A 15,687-nucleotide genomic window follows, 5' to 3' on the forward strand; every position below is an offset into this window, starting at 1 on the left:
AGATCTAAATCTCTTTGTCAAGAGAGTCCCAAACCAACACAGACACTAAACACGAGAGAATGAGAGAGTAAGTAAGAAGAAAAACAAAGAAGAAATAGTCATCAGGTCATTTCTAGAGACATGACAGATGACACGAGGAGACAAACTTTAGATTGCATTAAAACAGTTGCACTTTGCAGTTTCAGTTCTTAAAAGGCTCGTGACTTCTACTCGAGAGAGAGTGAAAATGACTTGTATCTGAGCGTATCTGAAGCTGCACAGCTGACGTCTCTTTTCCTGAGCTGTTGACGTAAACCTCAGTACACAAACACGAGTCCAGGTTTTCAAACTGGCAACCCGACTGACCCTAACATCAGCTGAATGTTTCGACAGCAAAGTGTTTGCTGGAATGATTGTAGTTTAGTCTCCTGTTGAAACTGGAGGTTGTGATGCCGAACACGTCAGGACAGTTGAGGTGGTGCAGCGATGACCTGTGTGTCCTCCTCAGTGACCTCCTGGATCCTCCCTTTTCACTTATGTTTTACAATCTGAATTTTGTCTTCGTAATTGTTTATACTATGATTTTCACGACATCATTGCTCTTCCTGAGCTTTCTACAGTTTCTGCCTGTGAAAGTTTTTCTTGTCTGCTTTGATGAGGGTCAATGTGCATCACTCATCACACAGATACCAAACAGTTTTGCATCATTTTATTAACACTGTAAATGAAGTCACTTTCACACACAGAGCAGATACAGTCGATGCAGGTTTGCAGCTCACGCCCCCTGCTGGTCAGTGCGACAGCATCAGACCTCTCGTCGACTGAACGGCAGGATAATAGAAACACATCAACCACTGAAGCAGAGAGAAACAAACGCAACAGTTTCAGGAAACACTCACTGATAATGAAAGTGGATCTGCACTCATTCTTCCTCAGTAAAGCGTAAAACTGCAGCTTCATCGCCCAAAACACCACGAATGAATTTCAGAGACTTCGTTGCCCTGAGTTAAGACTCCCAGGATGGCTGTAAGACAAACCTCTATCGTCTATAACATCAAACATTTCATAGTTGGAGCTTATTGTGGGCTTCGCTCTGTCTGAGAGGAATCACTGCCTGGTAGGCAGAGTTCAGGGCAGAAACCCCTCTGTGAGAGGAGGTCAGAGGTCAGGAGAAGCATGAAGTTTGGTATCTTGACATTAAAATAGACATTCCAGAGATGGATGTTACCTCACTCAAATGTGTGTAGACGTCATCACTACAAACTGGTGGAGATTAAAGAAGCTAACAGACAAAAAGGTGAACGTCCACCTGAAATGCAGCAGAAACAAAAGCTTCAATATTCAGATCAACACAAAATGTTACAGCATTCTTTGTAAATCACTGCTTGATGGTACAAGAAAAGTCAGTTACTGAACACTAACATATACTGAATTTACATTTGTTCTCCTCAAGGTACAAGGTAAAGATTTTTAAAAGTCATGAACAGCAAAACGATTTTTAAGTTTCACCATTTCTTTGCCAACAGTGTAACACGATGTCATCCGGTCTGTTCAGATAACGGAACCTGGAAATGTTGAGAGCTCCACGTCTTTGAAGAGGATTATGTATAAACACGAGTTGTGCCCCAAATACACGGAATAATAATGGATTAATATATACAATATACTTTATTGTGTCACCTTCCCAGTGTGAACACATTGCAGACTCTGCTTGGACCTGCTTAGACCTCAGACCTCGATGTGTAGTCTGGATCTGGGACTCAGAGACTGTGTTGGTTGAGATTGCAGTAATTTGCCTCAGAGGAAGCAGAACCTGGAAGACTCAGTTCAGGGCAAAACGCCTTCTCCTAAGTGGTCAGAGGTCATGTGAAGCAGCACAGATTCAGTTTGTTAACACTTTCTGGGACATCACGCCAGGATTGGATTTTAGATCTAAAGCTAAATTATTATAAAAATCAATGTGATTTTGAATTGTGAAAGTTTTCTTACAAACATCCATTCATCCTAACGAAGGGGTGTTAGGGCGCCGCAGGTTCTGCTCTTTCATCCATCTGATGATCAGTGTTAGAAGATGCCAACGTGTTGCTACCTGAAGCTAAACACACTTTCATGAAAAACACAGAGGGATGAATCACACACGCCAGAAAAAACACACTCAGACTCGTTTTCTGAGTCGGCCTACGAGGATAAACGGGGCTTACGTCCTTTTTTTTTATCTCACATGTCCTCCTCAAGTTACAGTGGACGTTTTCTCCAAAAGAAGAGTTTTGTTCCATCTGAATGTTCATGTTGGAATACAGGAAAGAAAAGTTATCTGCAGTGAAGTGAAGTTTGTAAAACACCAAACACTCATCTACTGTCATGATGAAATACCAAAACGTGCCGTCAGTCTTTTCTTAAATGCTCAATATCTCAAGTTGGAAGAAAACTCTTCAAATATCATATGAAGTCTGGCCTACAGCACAGCATCTCTCTACAGAGGGATGTCTTTAACATGAAATAAATGTCTTCCAGAAATCACAGTCATTGGATCACTGAATGCTTCAGAAAAGCCCTTTAAAATGCGATTTGGCATTCACACACTGAAACACACACCGACGGCGTCACCAGCTGCTCTGAGTTAGAATCAGACACAGACGAACTGAAGCTGAAGCTCCATGTAACGTCTGCGCGGGAAGCCATTTTAGTTTTTATTCTTTCTTTTTTTTAAGCCAAGATTAAAATTGTAACTTAATGAATGAAATCCTTAATGACGACTGTGTTTCATCTGGAATTGAAATGAATGAGGAGAAAAGTATATTAACTAACTCGAGTTAAATTCATGAGCTCAACGTGAGAAACGTTTCAACATGTTAAAATGAAGCTGTTCATACAAAGAATTCAATTGACAATATCAGGTCATTTTGATTTAAATCCAGTTTTTTTAAATTTTTCATAAAACTCAAAAATGTAATTCTAGACACCAATATTTCAATTTTATCTGGTTAAAAATGTCACTTCTGTTCTTTGATGTCAGCAACTCAATGAAAATTCAGATTTTAACAAGTCAGTGTTGTCGCAGGCAAAAATTATGCAAACAATTGAATTTATGTGCATTAATTAGTCATTAAACTTTTAATGTTGTGTACAAATTTGTCATTGATGCTCTTAAATTAATACGTTGTTTCCTCCCCCATGACACCTGCCAGGCTCAGAGCAAGTGAATTGTTGATATCAAGGAAAAAACATTAAATGTTGAAATGACTTCCTGCTCGGCGCTCACAGGTGTTTTCAGTTAGTCTGGCTGATTAGACCTGGACTCTGGACTCTGGACTCTGCACACAGGAAGAGGTGTGATCAGTGTCGCAGTATTTAAAGTGTTTAAAAAAGTATTCAAAGATGCTGTTCGGCTCTTAAGTGACAGAAATAAAGGTGTAATGTAACAGTTATCGGACACTGTACAGGTGCTGCTTCACTAACAAACAAAAAAAAACATTTCGTCTGTGTCACTTGTATATTCTTTACACTGTATAAATGAATCACAGTCAAGTGGTATTATAAGTAGTAGTAGTTCAGTTGCCAGCAGAGCACTGGCCTGTTGGAAATTTGGTTGTGCACAAATAATAGACTTCTAGAAACTGAGATATAAACAAGTAAACTGAAACGGCTGTTTGTGAAGTCGGTGAAGTCAGTGAGAGTCAGTGAGATCCCAGGAAACAGACGTGTCTTTAGCTTCATATCTTTTCCAAAACACTCGCTGATGCTTAAAGGAAGTGTTATTCTTTATTTTTCTGACCAACAAATCCCATGACAAGACCAAAACCAATCATGTGTTAGTGCGTCTGTACTGTCTGTAGCTCCAAGCCCACTGGTTCCTGCTGAAGACGTAAATCGTTAAAGACACCTCACAAATATACAGTTTCAGCCTTTAAAATAAAGCCCCAGTAATTTCCTCAAACAGCTGCTCGCTGTAATTTTCAACAAACAGGAGGAGACAGTGCATCTGTTGGGGACTATTTTAAGCGGCGGATGAATCCACATGTGGTGCTCTCGTGAGTATTTGTGGCAGCAGGACGGTGTGTGTGTGTGTGTGTGTGTGGGACTGAGTGAAGATAAACTACAGTGTGTGTGTTCATGGTGATGAAGGAACACAGTGAGGCTCACTGATGTGTTTGAATAGTTTTTGGACAACGATGGAGCTCTACGGCACCGAGGAAGGAGACGTATCAGGCTGTGATACACAGATGATACGTGTTAGTAGATACATTCGCTGCTGGTTTTGGTCCGCACATGGGATTCATCGACAGTAACTGTTGACTCGTCCTTTAAAAGAGACTCGCTAACTTAGGACTCTAGGACTACTGGACTCTTTTTAATTTCTGTCTCTTGTGTGGTGCATTCAAACAAAGGGAATCTGTGTTAAATCTACTGAAAAAAAACTCAAATTGTAAATTGTTTTGTTTATAATTTGATACACATATATTGGTTAGCCACTAGCTAATTAGCAAACAAGCTAATTTTTTCTAAACACAAAATCAGACATATTGGTCACAAAATGATCAGTTTTTGTCTGTTCAACTCTGTCAGAAACAAATGTTTACGTCCAGAAATGCGTTCGGCTGTTAGCAGTTGCTCCGGAGCTGTAGACTTCCAATATGGCTGCCAGGAGATGTGTGACATCACCCAAAAGCCCTCAGTGTTGTAGTTTATCAGCAGCACAGTATTGATGCTGCACCCACAGCACAACACCGACCGAGTCACTGCAACCTGTCCTCCGGGCCAGCAGGGCGGCGCTGGCTCCGCTCTGCCTGCTCCTAGACGTCGGTGCTGACGCTGTGGGTGACCACCTCCCTCATGGTGACGGAGCGGATGAGGTTGAGCTTCTGGTAGAAGCTGGCCAGGTCCATGGGCAGTTCCAGGTCCTGCTGCTGCACAGTCCTGTAGCTGATCCTGCGGCCGCCGTTGCAAAGCCTCTCCGGGTGCTGCAGGTAGAAGGGCAGCGAGCAGCGGGCGCAGGACGGGCAGAAAGCGTGCGAGCGCTGGCACCTGCGCGGCGGAGGAGTGGGGGAGTAGCTGGCGGGCCCGTTGGCCTCAGTGAGGAAGGTGGGGGGGTAGGGCTCCGGGTCGCCGCCGTAGTGCTCCGGCGTCGGAGGCGTAGGGGGAGCGGACAGAGCCAGGGGGCGGGATGGCGACATGGTAGCAAGCTCCGGTTCCTCCTCTTCCCCCTTCTCAGACTCCTCCCTCTTACAGCAGTAATACTGGAGCGGTCAGACAGGAAGAGAGAAGCTGTCAAACCTTTTCATGTCGACACCGACACACATGATGCAACAGACACTAACTGAAACGACACAACAGCTCCACCCTCTGGACCTGGACCGAGTCCTTGTGGACTTCGGTCGGATGTATTCTGCATGTCTGAACCACAGACTGTACATAAAGATGGCCGACGCGTCTCCACTTCCTCTCACTGTACAAAAATGAAGCCAAACTCATACAGAGTCTGCCCAGTGATGATCGGGGGGTGGAGCCACGGTATCAAAGTCCCGCCCATACACCCGCCCGACCCAGTCGCGAGCACACCACAGCCAATCACAGCTGTCAATCGTGACGTCTCATCCCATTTTATAGCATCAAATAACGAATTAAAACCAAACCAATCAGCGAGATAAGAACTACCTAAAATGACAGAAACCATCTTGTATTTGACGTGTACCCATCTGCTAACACGGAGGGGGCGGGCTTTATGACCTACACTGCAGTCAGCCACCAGGGGGCGATCGAGATGTTTTGGCTTCACTTTTGTTGAGCCGTCATGTCGTCCATCTTTATATCCAGTCTGTGAACGACACCACGTCACATCTGTGAAATATCTCAACATCTGGGGTGTCTTATGTCCCAAATGACGTCATCGCAGCCCGGAGGCTCCGCAGGTAGTTGCGGTGCGCGGTCGTGCACCTCTGAGTTTTGGTAACTAGGTGACGCGACATTTCAACATGGCCGCCTGTGAAACTAGACTGGCCGAGCAGGTCCGCCTCAACGAGCCCTCCGTGAGAGACCACAGGGACAGACATTCACCACATTCAATAGATAAAAACAGATGAATTCCTCCTCAGCAACAACAAGCTACAGAGCTGCCATGTTGGTTTGTGACGATCTTCCTCTCGTCACAAACATGAGATGTGGAGTGAAGAGCAAAACGTCCTACCTGTAACCTACATAAACACAGTACAGCGACGATGGTCAGTAAGATGACTGTAGCCAGAATTCCTCCTGCGATGACCACTGTCCCGGCTGACATTCGAAATCCTCTCCATCAACAGCCTGCAGGGAGGAGGAGGAGGATGAAGAGGAGGACGTGGAGGAAGGTGAGGCAGAGAAATGGAGCAAGAGGAGAGAAGAGTTAAGAGGAGGAAGAAGAGGATGGAAAATGAGACAAGGGTGGAGGGCGAGTCAAGAGGAGACGGGAGGAGGAAAGGAAACATGGGAGGGAAAAGGAGCGAAAGGAGAAGAAAGGTGGAGATGATGGAGGAGCAGAAGAAAAGCAGGAGTAAAGATAGAAAGATGGGGGAACAAGGCAGTGAGGCAGGAGAAAGAGGAGGAGGAAAGAAAAGAGATAATGATGCTATAAAACTTTACGGCTCCAAAATGTTGAACTGGTTTCTCCTGCCAGCAGCCGAAAATGTTGCTGATCGATTTTTATCGTTCATCTGTTACGACTCAGCGCTCATTTCTGGCTGTAATTCAGCTGAGTCAAAAAACAGAAGTTTAAATATTAGCAGCTCGGATTCTGATGATGATGATGCTCTCAGGAATGACCTCATGTCAGGAAACACTTCATTACTGATCTTTGCCGGCTCGAGTAAACTATTGTTTGTTCCCTGAACAAAATCTTCCAGGCATTTTGTTCTGAGGCTGTCAAATTATTCTCTTCTTCTTTTTCCTTTCTTAGTTTGACGTTTTGGGAAAACCCTATATATGCACGGTTAATATGAAGCTACAGACAGGAGCCGGTTAGCTTAGCTTAGCTTAGCTTAGCTTAGCGAAATGCACCTACAAGCACCTCTGAAGCTCACTAATTAACCGGTTAGATCTCGTTTCTTCAATCCGTACAAAAACCAAAGTGTAAAAAACAACTAAAGGCTTTTGAGGACAGTCTCTAAAATGTTCGTGTTCAACAGACATGAATCAAAAAGAAGACCGGAGTTCTAATAAAATGGAGTTTTCCTTTGAGGTTATGGCCACGGTTGCGGTTAGTTTGTCAGTCAATCCCTGCAAGAGACGAGAAAGTTAGATGCAGCCTGAAAGGCAGGTCTACCTAAGAGGCTGGACTCAGGGCAAACAGGTTCCCTGCATGTTTCTATGTTCGGCTGCTTACAAGAATCTCCAACTCTTTTTTGCTCATGTGATACTCCCTTTATTTACAAGCTTTTATTTTCTACACGTCTCAGTAAGGCATCCCATATATTGTCACTTTTAGAAAAATCACCGGATTATTTGTGCTACTGCAGAAAACCTTCCACCCTGATATTATGAGGCATTTTCTATGATTTCTGAGCAGATTTATGGACATTTTGATTTCATTTTGAAGTTTAATTCTCATTGATGCTAACAGAACTGACATCATGTTGTCTGTGGGTTCAGATCTGAGTGAGTTATGACTCTGAGGAGGAGGAGGAGCAGAAAATGCATCAGTCTGGTTCAAAGAAAACCTCCAGACAGGCCTTGAGGTTCACAGACGTGGTTTTTATGAGATGGAGATCTAAATAAGCCTCATGGTTAGCATTTCACGGGCTAACTGCGTTCCATTAAACATTTTGCATTTTTCAGTTTAAGGCTGAGAGCTCCCAAAGCAGCCTGACAATTAAACAGTAAGGCAGCCGACCGAGCGCAAACCTGCAACCTGCAGGACTGTTTGTCCACCTGATGGATAAAAACACGACAATCGTCTCGTGGATGACGCTCTGTTCTACACCTTCACGTGGGAACAATCAGTTTGTGCAAAAAGAGACGTGAATTTAAAAGATCTGCTCATAACTTTCAAATTACGGGGGGGTTTGGGGAGGTCTGACCCCCCTAAATAAGACTTGAACCAACCCAAAAAAGAGACGAAAAGAACAGTTCAGGAGGGTTGAAACAGGTATATATCCTTCTTACCTGTAATAAACCGTAAATATTACCATATAGTTACCATATTCATGACTGGAAGAATCTTGCAATACACCCCTAAAGTGGGCTGTACCATTTCTGAAGTGATCAGCAATAAAAACAATCCCACATAATATTTATTTGTCTCTGGAAAAGGTTTTCAGGAGAGAAGAGGAGCCAACAGGGGAGACAAATACGAGACAGGGATGATTCTTAAACAGAAGAAGGAGAAATCATTGAAGGAAAAGGTGACTCGTCTTCTTCCACGCAATAATGAGGACGAGCGAAGACGTCTGTTTATAAACTCCTTGAAGTTACATTAGCGAGAGGGAGAGACATTATGCAGTTTATTATTCACTTTCCCTTCATGTTTTATGCAATAAATCTGGTCCCAAATCAGAATTAAGTGTGCATTAGCAAATGGGAAGAAAAAACAAAACACTAAAGGGACACCAGCAAAGGTTCCTCAACCTTTAAAGTGACGACAGATGGAAATGTGACCGCCCCCCCCCCCCCCGTAGGCTTCCGCTCTCTATAGTACTCTACTATTATAGAGTGAAACCACTCATCCCTGATTTGTTTTTATGAATTTAAATTATGAATTGCTAATATTCAGCTTTCCCTCATGTTTTATACAATAAACCAGGAACCAAAGTAGCGTTGAAAAAATGTGCACTGATGAGTAGTAAAGCACCGGCAGGCATGATGAAGAGAGTCACGTGAGAAGAGGCTGAAGTGAAGCCATCATCATCATCATCATCGTCATGTCATTTCCTCTGCTTCCCGTGTGGGTGTGACGAGGGTCAGCAGGAGAATGATCACAAGACCACCTGAAGTCAAACACTCCCTCAGGGCTCCATGCTGCCATACCAACATATTAGATATCATATTCAGTCACAATAATCCATCTGAACCTTCATCATCACTTCGCGTGAAATCGCATGAAAATAGAGGGAAATGATGGCACTTCTGGCAAAGCTTCTATCTTCTCCCAATGAAGACGAGTGTTATTGAACTTGTCAACACTCACGAAGTTTAAGATACACGACCAAACACACCGCCACGAGCTGCCCCTCTCATCAGCACCCTGACCGACTCATCGCTGCTTATTGCATTGCGTTGCCATAGCAACGGAGCCCTGGACATTACACCCACACAGCCAGTCAGCATCACACACAAATCACCGGACAGGCACAGTCAAAGGTCAGCCTCCATCCATCCATCCATCAGAGCTCACAGAGAGCTTCAGTCCATTTAAATAATATCAAATAAATCTGATAGAAGCACACACACGGCAACAAATCTCCATCTTAAAATGCACTTTCTGTCCATTATTAAATCTAAATCTCATTTTCTTACTATCTTATTCCAACCTGTTTCCAATACACATCAACATCATCGTCATCATTAAATTAGAAGAGTATGTTGAAACAAGACGGAATAAATCAGGTTGCTGCACAAGAATCAAGAAAAGTGACACTCGAGATTCTAGAAAATTGTCACATAACTGTAAGACTTTTACTTGGCAAGATGGAAATGTTTTTGTAGTGTAGATACATAGAAACAAACTGTGTTGCACCTACAATAAATGTTATAAATACTGAAGCAAGTTATATACAAGTGAAGAGCTGAGATTAAAGGGGACCTATTACGCTCATTTCCAACTCTATATTTTAACTCTGTGATTCCACTAGAGCAGCTTTGCATGATTCACAGCTCAAAAAAGTCCTGATTTCTCTTCTCCTGGTCCTTCATGCAGCCCCTCAGTTCCCCCTCTGTCTGAAACAAGCCGTCCTGTCTCTTTAAGGCCCGCCTCCCTAAAAGCCCACTTTCTTCTGATTGGCCGGCCAAGTTCTGGAAGTCTTTGGAGGAATTTCCAAAGGCAAACTGTAAAGCTAACGTTACTTAGCAACGCTGACATAAACATAAACATCTGGTCTGTGCCTGGAGCAGAGACACCATATAAGGACATCCGTGCCTGTCTGACATCAGATAGACCCGGCGGTTGAAAAAACTGAAACGGAGCGTTCAGAGCAGTCTGCAGACTGAGCTTTTGGCTCACAGCGATTACTTTTACATACGTTTACCTTATTATTTGCCAACATTTAGTCTGAATATCCAACACTGTAACATTAGATACATCACAGAAAATAAGGAAAAGCGTGACAGGTCCTCTTTAAATAATATTCAGATATACGAGAGTAAATATACTGAACTGTGAAGTAAAATACAAAAATAAATGATAAGCTACTAACATTAGCATCTAGTTGTTGTTGATGCAAGTTATGTGTTTTTGAAAAGAATAAAACCAACAATGAATTGATGATACTAAGAATTATTATCTGTGTTTCCCAAACCTTAAGCCAAACATGGATTCATCCGCAGCTGAAAATAGTCCCCTACTAATACACTGTTTCTTTCAGTTTAAGCAACATTTGATAGAAAACTACAGCGAGCAGCTGTTTTAGGAAGCTACTGAGCCTTTTTAAAAAATGTTAACTATATATGTATGAGGTGTTTTTAAAGATTTACATCTTCAGAAGGAACCAATGGGCTTGGAGCTGAGAGCCACAGACAGGAAGTATTGATAGACGGATTAACATGTTGTTGGTTTTACTCTTTTTGTGACATTTGTTAATAATTAGGAAAATCTACATTTCTGCTTTAATACTTGCAGCTCAGACGCCTCAAAATATATCGCAGTATATATTTGTCCAAATGTCAGACATTATTATGATATTAGAGATGAGGTGACTGTAAATGCTATATTGACTCAGGGACACAGCTTCCATTATGGAAACTGAGGTCATGTCCTCCATTTTCTGGCTTAAAAGTAGTCAGATTTAAACATATCTTTTAATATTTTAATATATTATCTGACTGCTTTTAGGCCAAATCAGTATTTCTTCATTTAAGCAAGATTATAAATGAGATATGACAATTATAAAACATCAATAAATCTTATGATTGATTTCCTGATTGCAGGGAGTGAATGTGGACTCAGAGTGGGGTTTATGGGTGGGTGGCGGTTTAAAACGGATCAGGTTCACGTTAACATTTTCACTCTGACGGTTCAATAAGTTCCAGCAGCCTCCTGCACTCAGGTTTCGGGGGTGTGGATCTGTACATCAGCACCACAGACACACACCAGCCTGAGCGACGCGACTGAACAGGTTCACGTTGCTTCATTTGAACATTAGCAGAGAAAAGATTGAAAACATTTCTTGATCTGCGATCACAAATTAAAGGCATCTCGAGACATTTGTTTCAGCTGAGTGCTCAGTTAGAAGTTAACAGTTCGCCGCGGGGAGCGTCTCTGTGGTGGCTGCAAAGCTCCTTCTGCGCACATTTTACGCGTTTCGAAAGCGTTCTAGCAACATGGCACAAACCCCTTCACAACCCTTTTCTGGCACTTTGTGCAGCTACACCCACTTTGCTTCTCAGTGCACCGCATGAGCCACAGACTCTTTATATAAACAGCTGATAGTCTTACCCATCACATTAGTATTCGGATCGTCCCATGGCGACTCCTGCGGCTCCTCCAGCTCGGGGCGCCCCGGTTTGCAGGCGGAGGAGGGTCGAGTTTCAGCCGGGAGAGGTGGAACCAAACCTGTAACTCTCAGCTCACAGCAACGTCTTACATCCACACACACGTCTGACCTGTGAGGATGAGGAGCAGATCTGTCTTCACATTTCTTCTGTAATCTCACAACACGTGCTTCGATCCGCAGCTGGAGAGAAAATGTGACACAACTTTAACTTAACGGAGAACAGGTTCCGTCGTTGTTTCTTCTGTTAAACCTTCTTTCTTTCCAGCGCAGCTGTCTGCTTCAGAACAGGTGGCAGATTTTAAAAAAGCTTTTCAATTCAATAAAATCCCAAACTCTGGAATATTTCCTCTCCGGGTCCCCGGGCTTTTTTTTCTTGGCTTTAGTCCCAATAAAAGCTTGAAAAAAGAAATAGGCAGCTGGTCCAAAGTGTCGCAGGAGAAAAGCTCGGCTCCGCTTCTAATGAATTGGGGGATGTGTGTTCAGCTCCCCGGATCCGGTCTCATCCTGTCTGCTGCAGCGCATTCAGTCCCGATGCTGACCTGACCGGATGTGCCCGTGCGTCACAGGAGCGCGCGCTGCACAGATACCTGAAGGATGCATCCAGGTCGCTTCAAATCCCGGATCTTCATTTGACACCTTACTGAGTGAAGTGACTGCTCTTGTTTTCAGGGAAAAAATATGTTTGACTTCACTCGAAGAGAAATAATCTGAATTTATGGACGATGTTTTCATATTTAGTGAAAATAAACTTCGGCCTCAGACTCTCCTCCTGAGTTGATGTTAGTTGGTCACTTTCTGCGGTTTCAGGTGACTTTCAGTGTGTTAGGTTCACCAGCAGCTCACCTGAACAGGCCACGTGTTCACAACATCTGATCTTATATTGTTACATCCAATCACACACGTCCTGTGCTGCCTCATGCCTGTTTTAGTTATCTAGGATCTTTAAGCTACTTGTCTGTAAAGTGTGAGTAAAGTGAGTGTAAAGTGGCGTAACATGTGGGAGGTGGTCCCATGTCCCATCCAACAAACTGCTAATGAAACAAAGCAAGGCCACGATCCCTCACTGGCTTCCCACCTGCTGTTGGGGATCGAACCCCCGGTCTCTGCAGCAGCGAGCAAAAACTGTCCTGCAGATGCAGAAAATGGAACCTCGTTCTTTCACTTCCAGCAGTCAAACCATTACATGGCCAGAATTAGCTGGTTTTATTATCATTATTAAATATCATTACATTTGGAGCAGTTTGTTAACAAATGAAAGTAAATAAAAACAGTTTATAGCTCCTTTTAAAATCGCTGAAATCATTTTGATTCTGTCTGACAGATAAAAAAAAAAGAAGCTATTTATTGTGTGACGCTGTGATGAATGTGTTCAGACCACGAGATGGTGGTTATTGTTGTCAGTGATGACAGTAACAGCAACTACAACTGTAGTATAACTGAACAAAGCACGAAGACAGAGAGAGAGCAGCCTGTAACTACAGAGGACAGAACTTCAGAAGTGAGAGATTTGAATAAAATACTTCATGGCCTCCCTCTGCCTCCTCTCTCTCTTCCATCAGCACCAAGAAGAGACGAGCCAACGGGAGGCCGGGAAAGAAAATATTTTATGGTGTGAATTATTTAGAGGTTAAAGCAGGCTGAGATTCCACCGTATTGTACAGACAAGAATGTGTAATATTAATGAGTGGAGACGCTAAAGGTTATTTCTCCTCTTTTTCCGCTGCTCCTGCTGTGCTTCAACACTTCAGCATCCAGCCGCTCCCACAGGAAGCTGCCGAAACAGATTTTCAGGTCAAAGCTGGACTCGCAGGGCAGAACTTCACTGACACGATCGAACACTGTGACTTTTATCAGACTTTTCAGTCAAAGAATCAGCTCCCGAGGACGAGGACGACGACGAGGACGACATGGGGGTCTGTGTTTTGTGTCGGTCACATTAAACACAGAACAACACAAACATTATTAAAAGTTGTACAGAAACAGTTTGAGAAAACAATGATGCAACTTTTTTGGTGTAAAATGGAGACTCTCCATGACAGCATGTTATTTGTTGAGACACCTAAAAACTAAACATGTTTATGTAACGTGCCACTTCGACATGAGGAGGTGGGGACTGAACCCCCGACCTGGTCTACCTCCCGTGCATCAGCGCTAACCGCTGCGCCATCATGCCGCCATCAGGTTGACAGAAGATGCAGCTTTCTTCCATTTCCGACCACATTTGTTTCCTTCAATCTTGAACATGATCTTTCCCAAACCTTTATATCATCGCAGCGGCAGATCAGAAAACTCTCTAGCTGGTTTGTTAGCTGAGTGGTGTATCAGGTCTCACTGTGTAAATCAGCGCCCTGTTCTATGAATAGGAGTTTGAATGTTACTGTTTGTTTGTTTGTTGCAGAAAAGATGTTTGAGTTTAATGGTCAGTACGAAGTTTACAAAGAGTGAAAGCGTTCAACTGGAAAGTTAGCCTCAGACACGACGATCAGCCTTCACCTCAGTGGCTTAAAGCACGTTTATAAAGTATTTTGTGGTTTCATTTGGAGGACTTGTTGGTCTTTGACTCTTTCTTTGTTCCCAAACCTAAATCTAAAAGAAAAAGGTCAGAAAACTGTCATGTGAATCATTTTTAGATTTGATGGTCTGATGTCTGAGATCGTTGTATGTTGTATTTTAAGTCTGTGACTTGAGAACTGCTGCGATCCTCCTTTGATCCCGGATCTCGTTTAAGGAGGAACTCCACTGATTCAGCGTTGCAGTAACATGTCAGACTCACGATGGACAGTTTTGTTTTTCAGAAAAAGATCAAAATCGATGCAGCAGAACCAGAAATATTGCCTCTTTTATTCCACACATTTTTCTTCCTTCTCAAAACCTACAAAAAAAGAGTCAGCAGCTCTTTGTTGCCTTCGTAACCTCGTCCACCGGTCTCCTCTCGCTGCTCGTCCAATGACATCGCTCAATAAGACAAACAGGGTCTCAGTGTAAGTCATCCACTTAGCATTGATTCCCACATCGGGCCGATGGATTAGCTTACAGCGAGGACCGCGTGCACCTGGCAAGGTCAGGTAACGGGTCAGCACCGACGAGGCAGAGTCCGATACAGACGATGCTTTCACTGAGTCACACGGAGCTTTTACAGCCGGGAGCGACTGACTCACCTGAACTACAGCTTTTTATTAAATAACTTCTTCCTCAGTGTTTTCAGCAGCAAGCAACCATACTTCAAATAGTTAAAGGAACAGTTCTTTCCAACAGTGAAATGAGAGGATCAACACCAATACTTACAAAACAGACGTGTCATTAAAGACGTTAGAAATCACAAAAAATATATATCCCAAAACTTTATGTTTCAAAGTAACTTGTACTTGATGTGTCTGCAGGATCATATTGTGAGTGTTGCTGCAGGGTTTTTAACCCGTACGTTAACAGAAGCAACAGCTTGAGGTTTAGGTGGAGGTATTTCCTGGTGATCATCAGCCGTGTGCGGGATCACAGTGTTGTCATTACATGTAGGTTGCCAGGTTTGTTACTATTGTGCCTGTACAGAGACCAAAACCAACAGCTGGGCTTACCGAGTGTATCTGGCAACCCATGCCACAGCCAGAGAAGCTGCAGAGTAAATAAAAATAAATAAATAAATAAATAAACCAGCACATAACTCCCCCTAAAACCAAGAAACTGTTCTTCCAAGAGACATCATGTAAAAAAGACGTTCAGAGCCGGTGATAAGTTTATTTCTTCCACAGAGCTGGGCTAGCTGTTTCCTCCTGCTTCCAGTCTTTATGCTAAGCTAGGCTAACCATGTAACAAGACAAGCGGATACAAGAGGTTACATTTTGTCCTCCATAACTAAATAGTACTGGTTTGCTAAAGGTTGACACTGCTACTGTATTTTCCATCGAGAAGGATCTGTGTCCTCCAGCGTTTGTTCCACTCCAGTTCATAAAGCTGACTGGCACAGAGGAGCTGCAGAATTCTTAATGTGACACACCGTCATGATACCCACCAGATGCCATCGTCCTCCTTCGTATCT

At 43.2% G+C, this 15,687-nt stretch overlaps 1 protein-coding gene across 1 annotated transcript; it reads right to left on the bottom strand.

Annotated features, from left to right (window-relative positions):
* Window positions 1-4,772: 4,772 nt before the first annotated feature.
* Window positions 4,773-6,256, bottom strand: LOC139284699 (protein FAM163B). Its single transcript, XM_070905051.1, has 2 exons — window positions 6,164-6,256; window positions 4,773-5,216 (listed from the first exon to the last, which is right to left on the bottom strand). Exons 1-2 carry the CDS (start codon window positions 6,254-6,256, stop codon window positions 4,773-4,775), a joined length of 537 nt encoding a protein of 178 aa, XP_070761152.1.
* Window positions 6,257-15,687: the final 9,431 nt, after the last annotated feature.

Source organism: Enoplosus armatus, chromosome 4, assembly GCF_043641665.1.
Source record: "Enoplosus armatus isolate fEnoArm2 chromosome 4, fEnoArm2.hap1, whole genome shotgun sequence".
NCBI classification, from domain to species: domain Eukaryota; kingdom Metazoa; phylum Chordata; class Actinopteri; order Centrarchiformes; family Enoplosidae; genus Enoplosus; species Enoplosus armatus.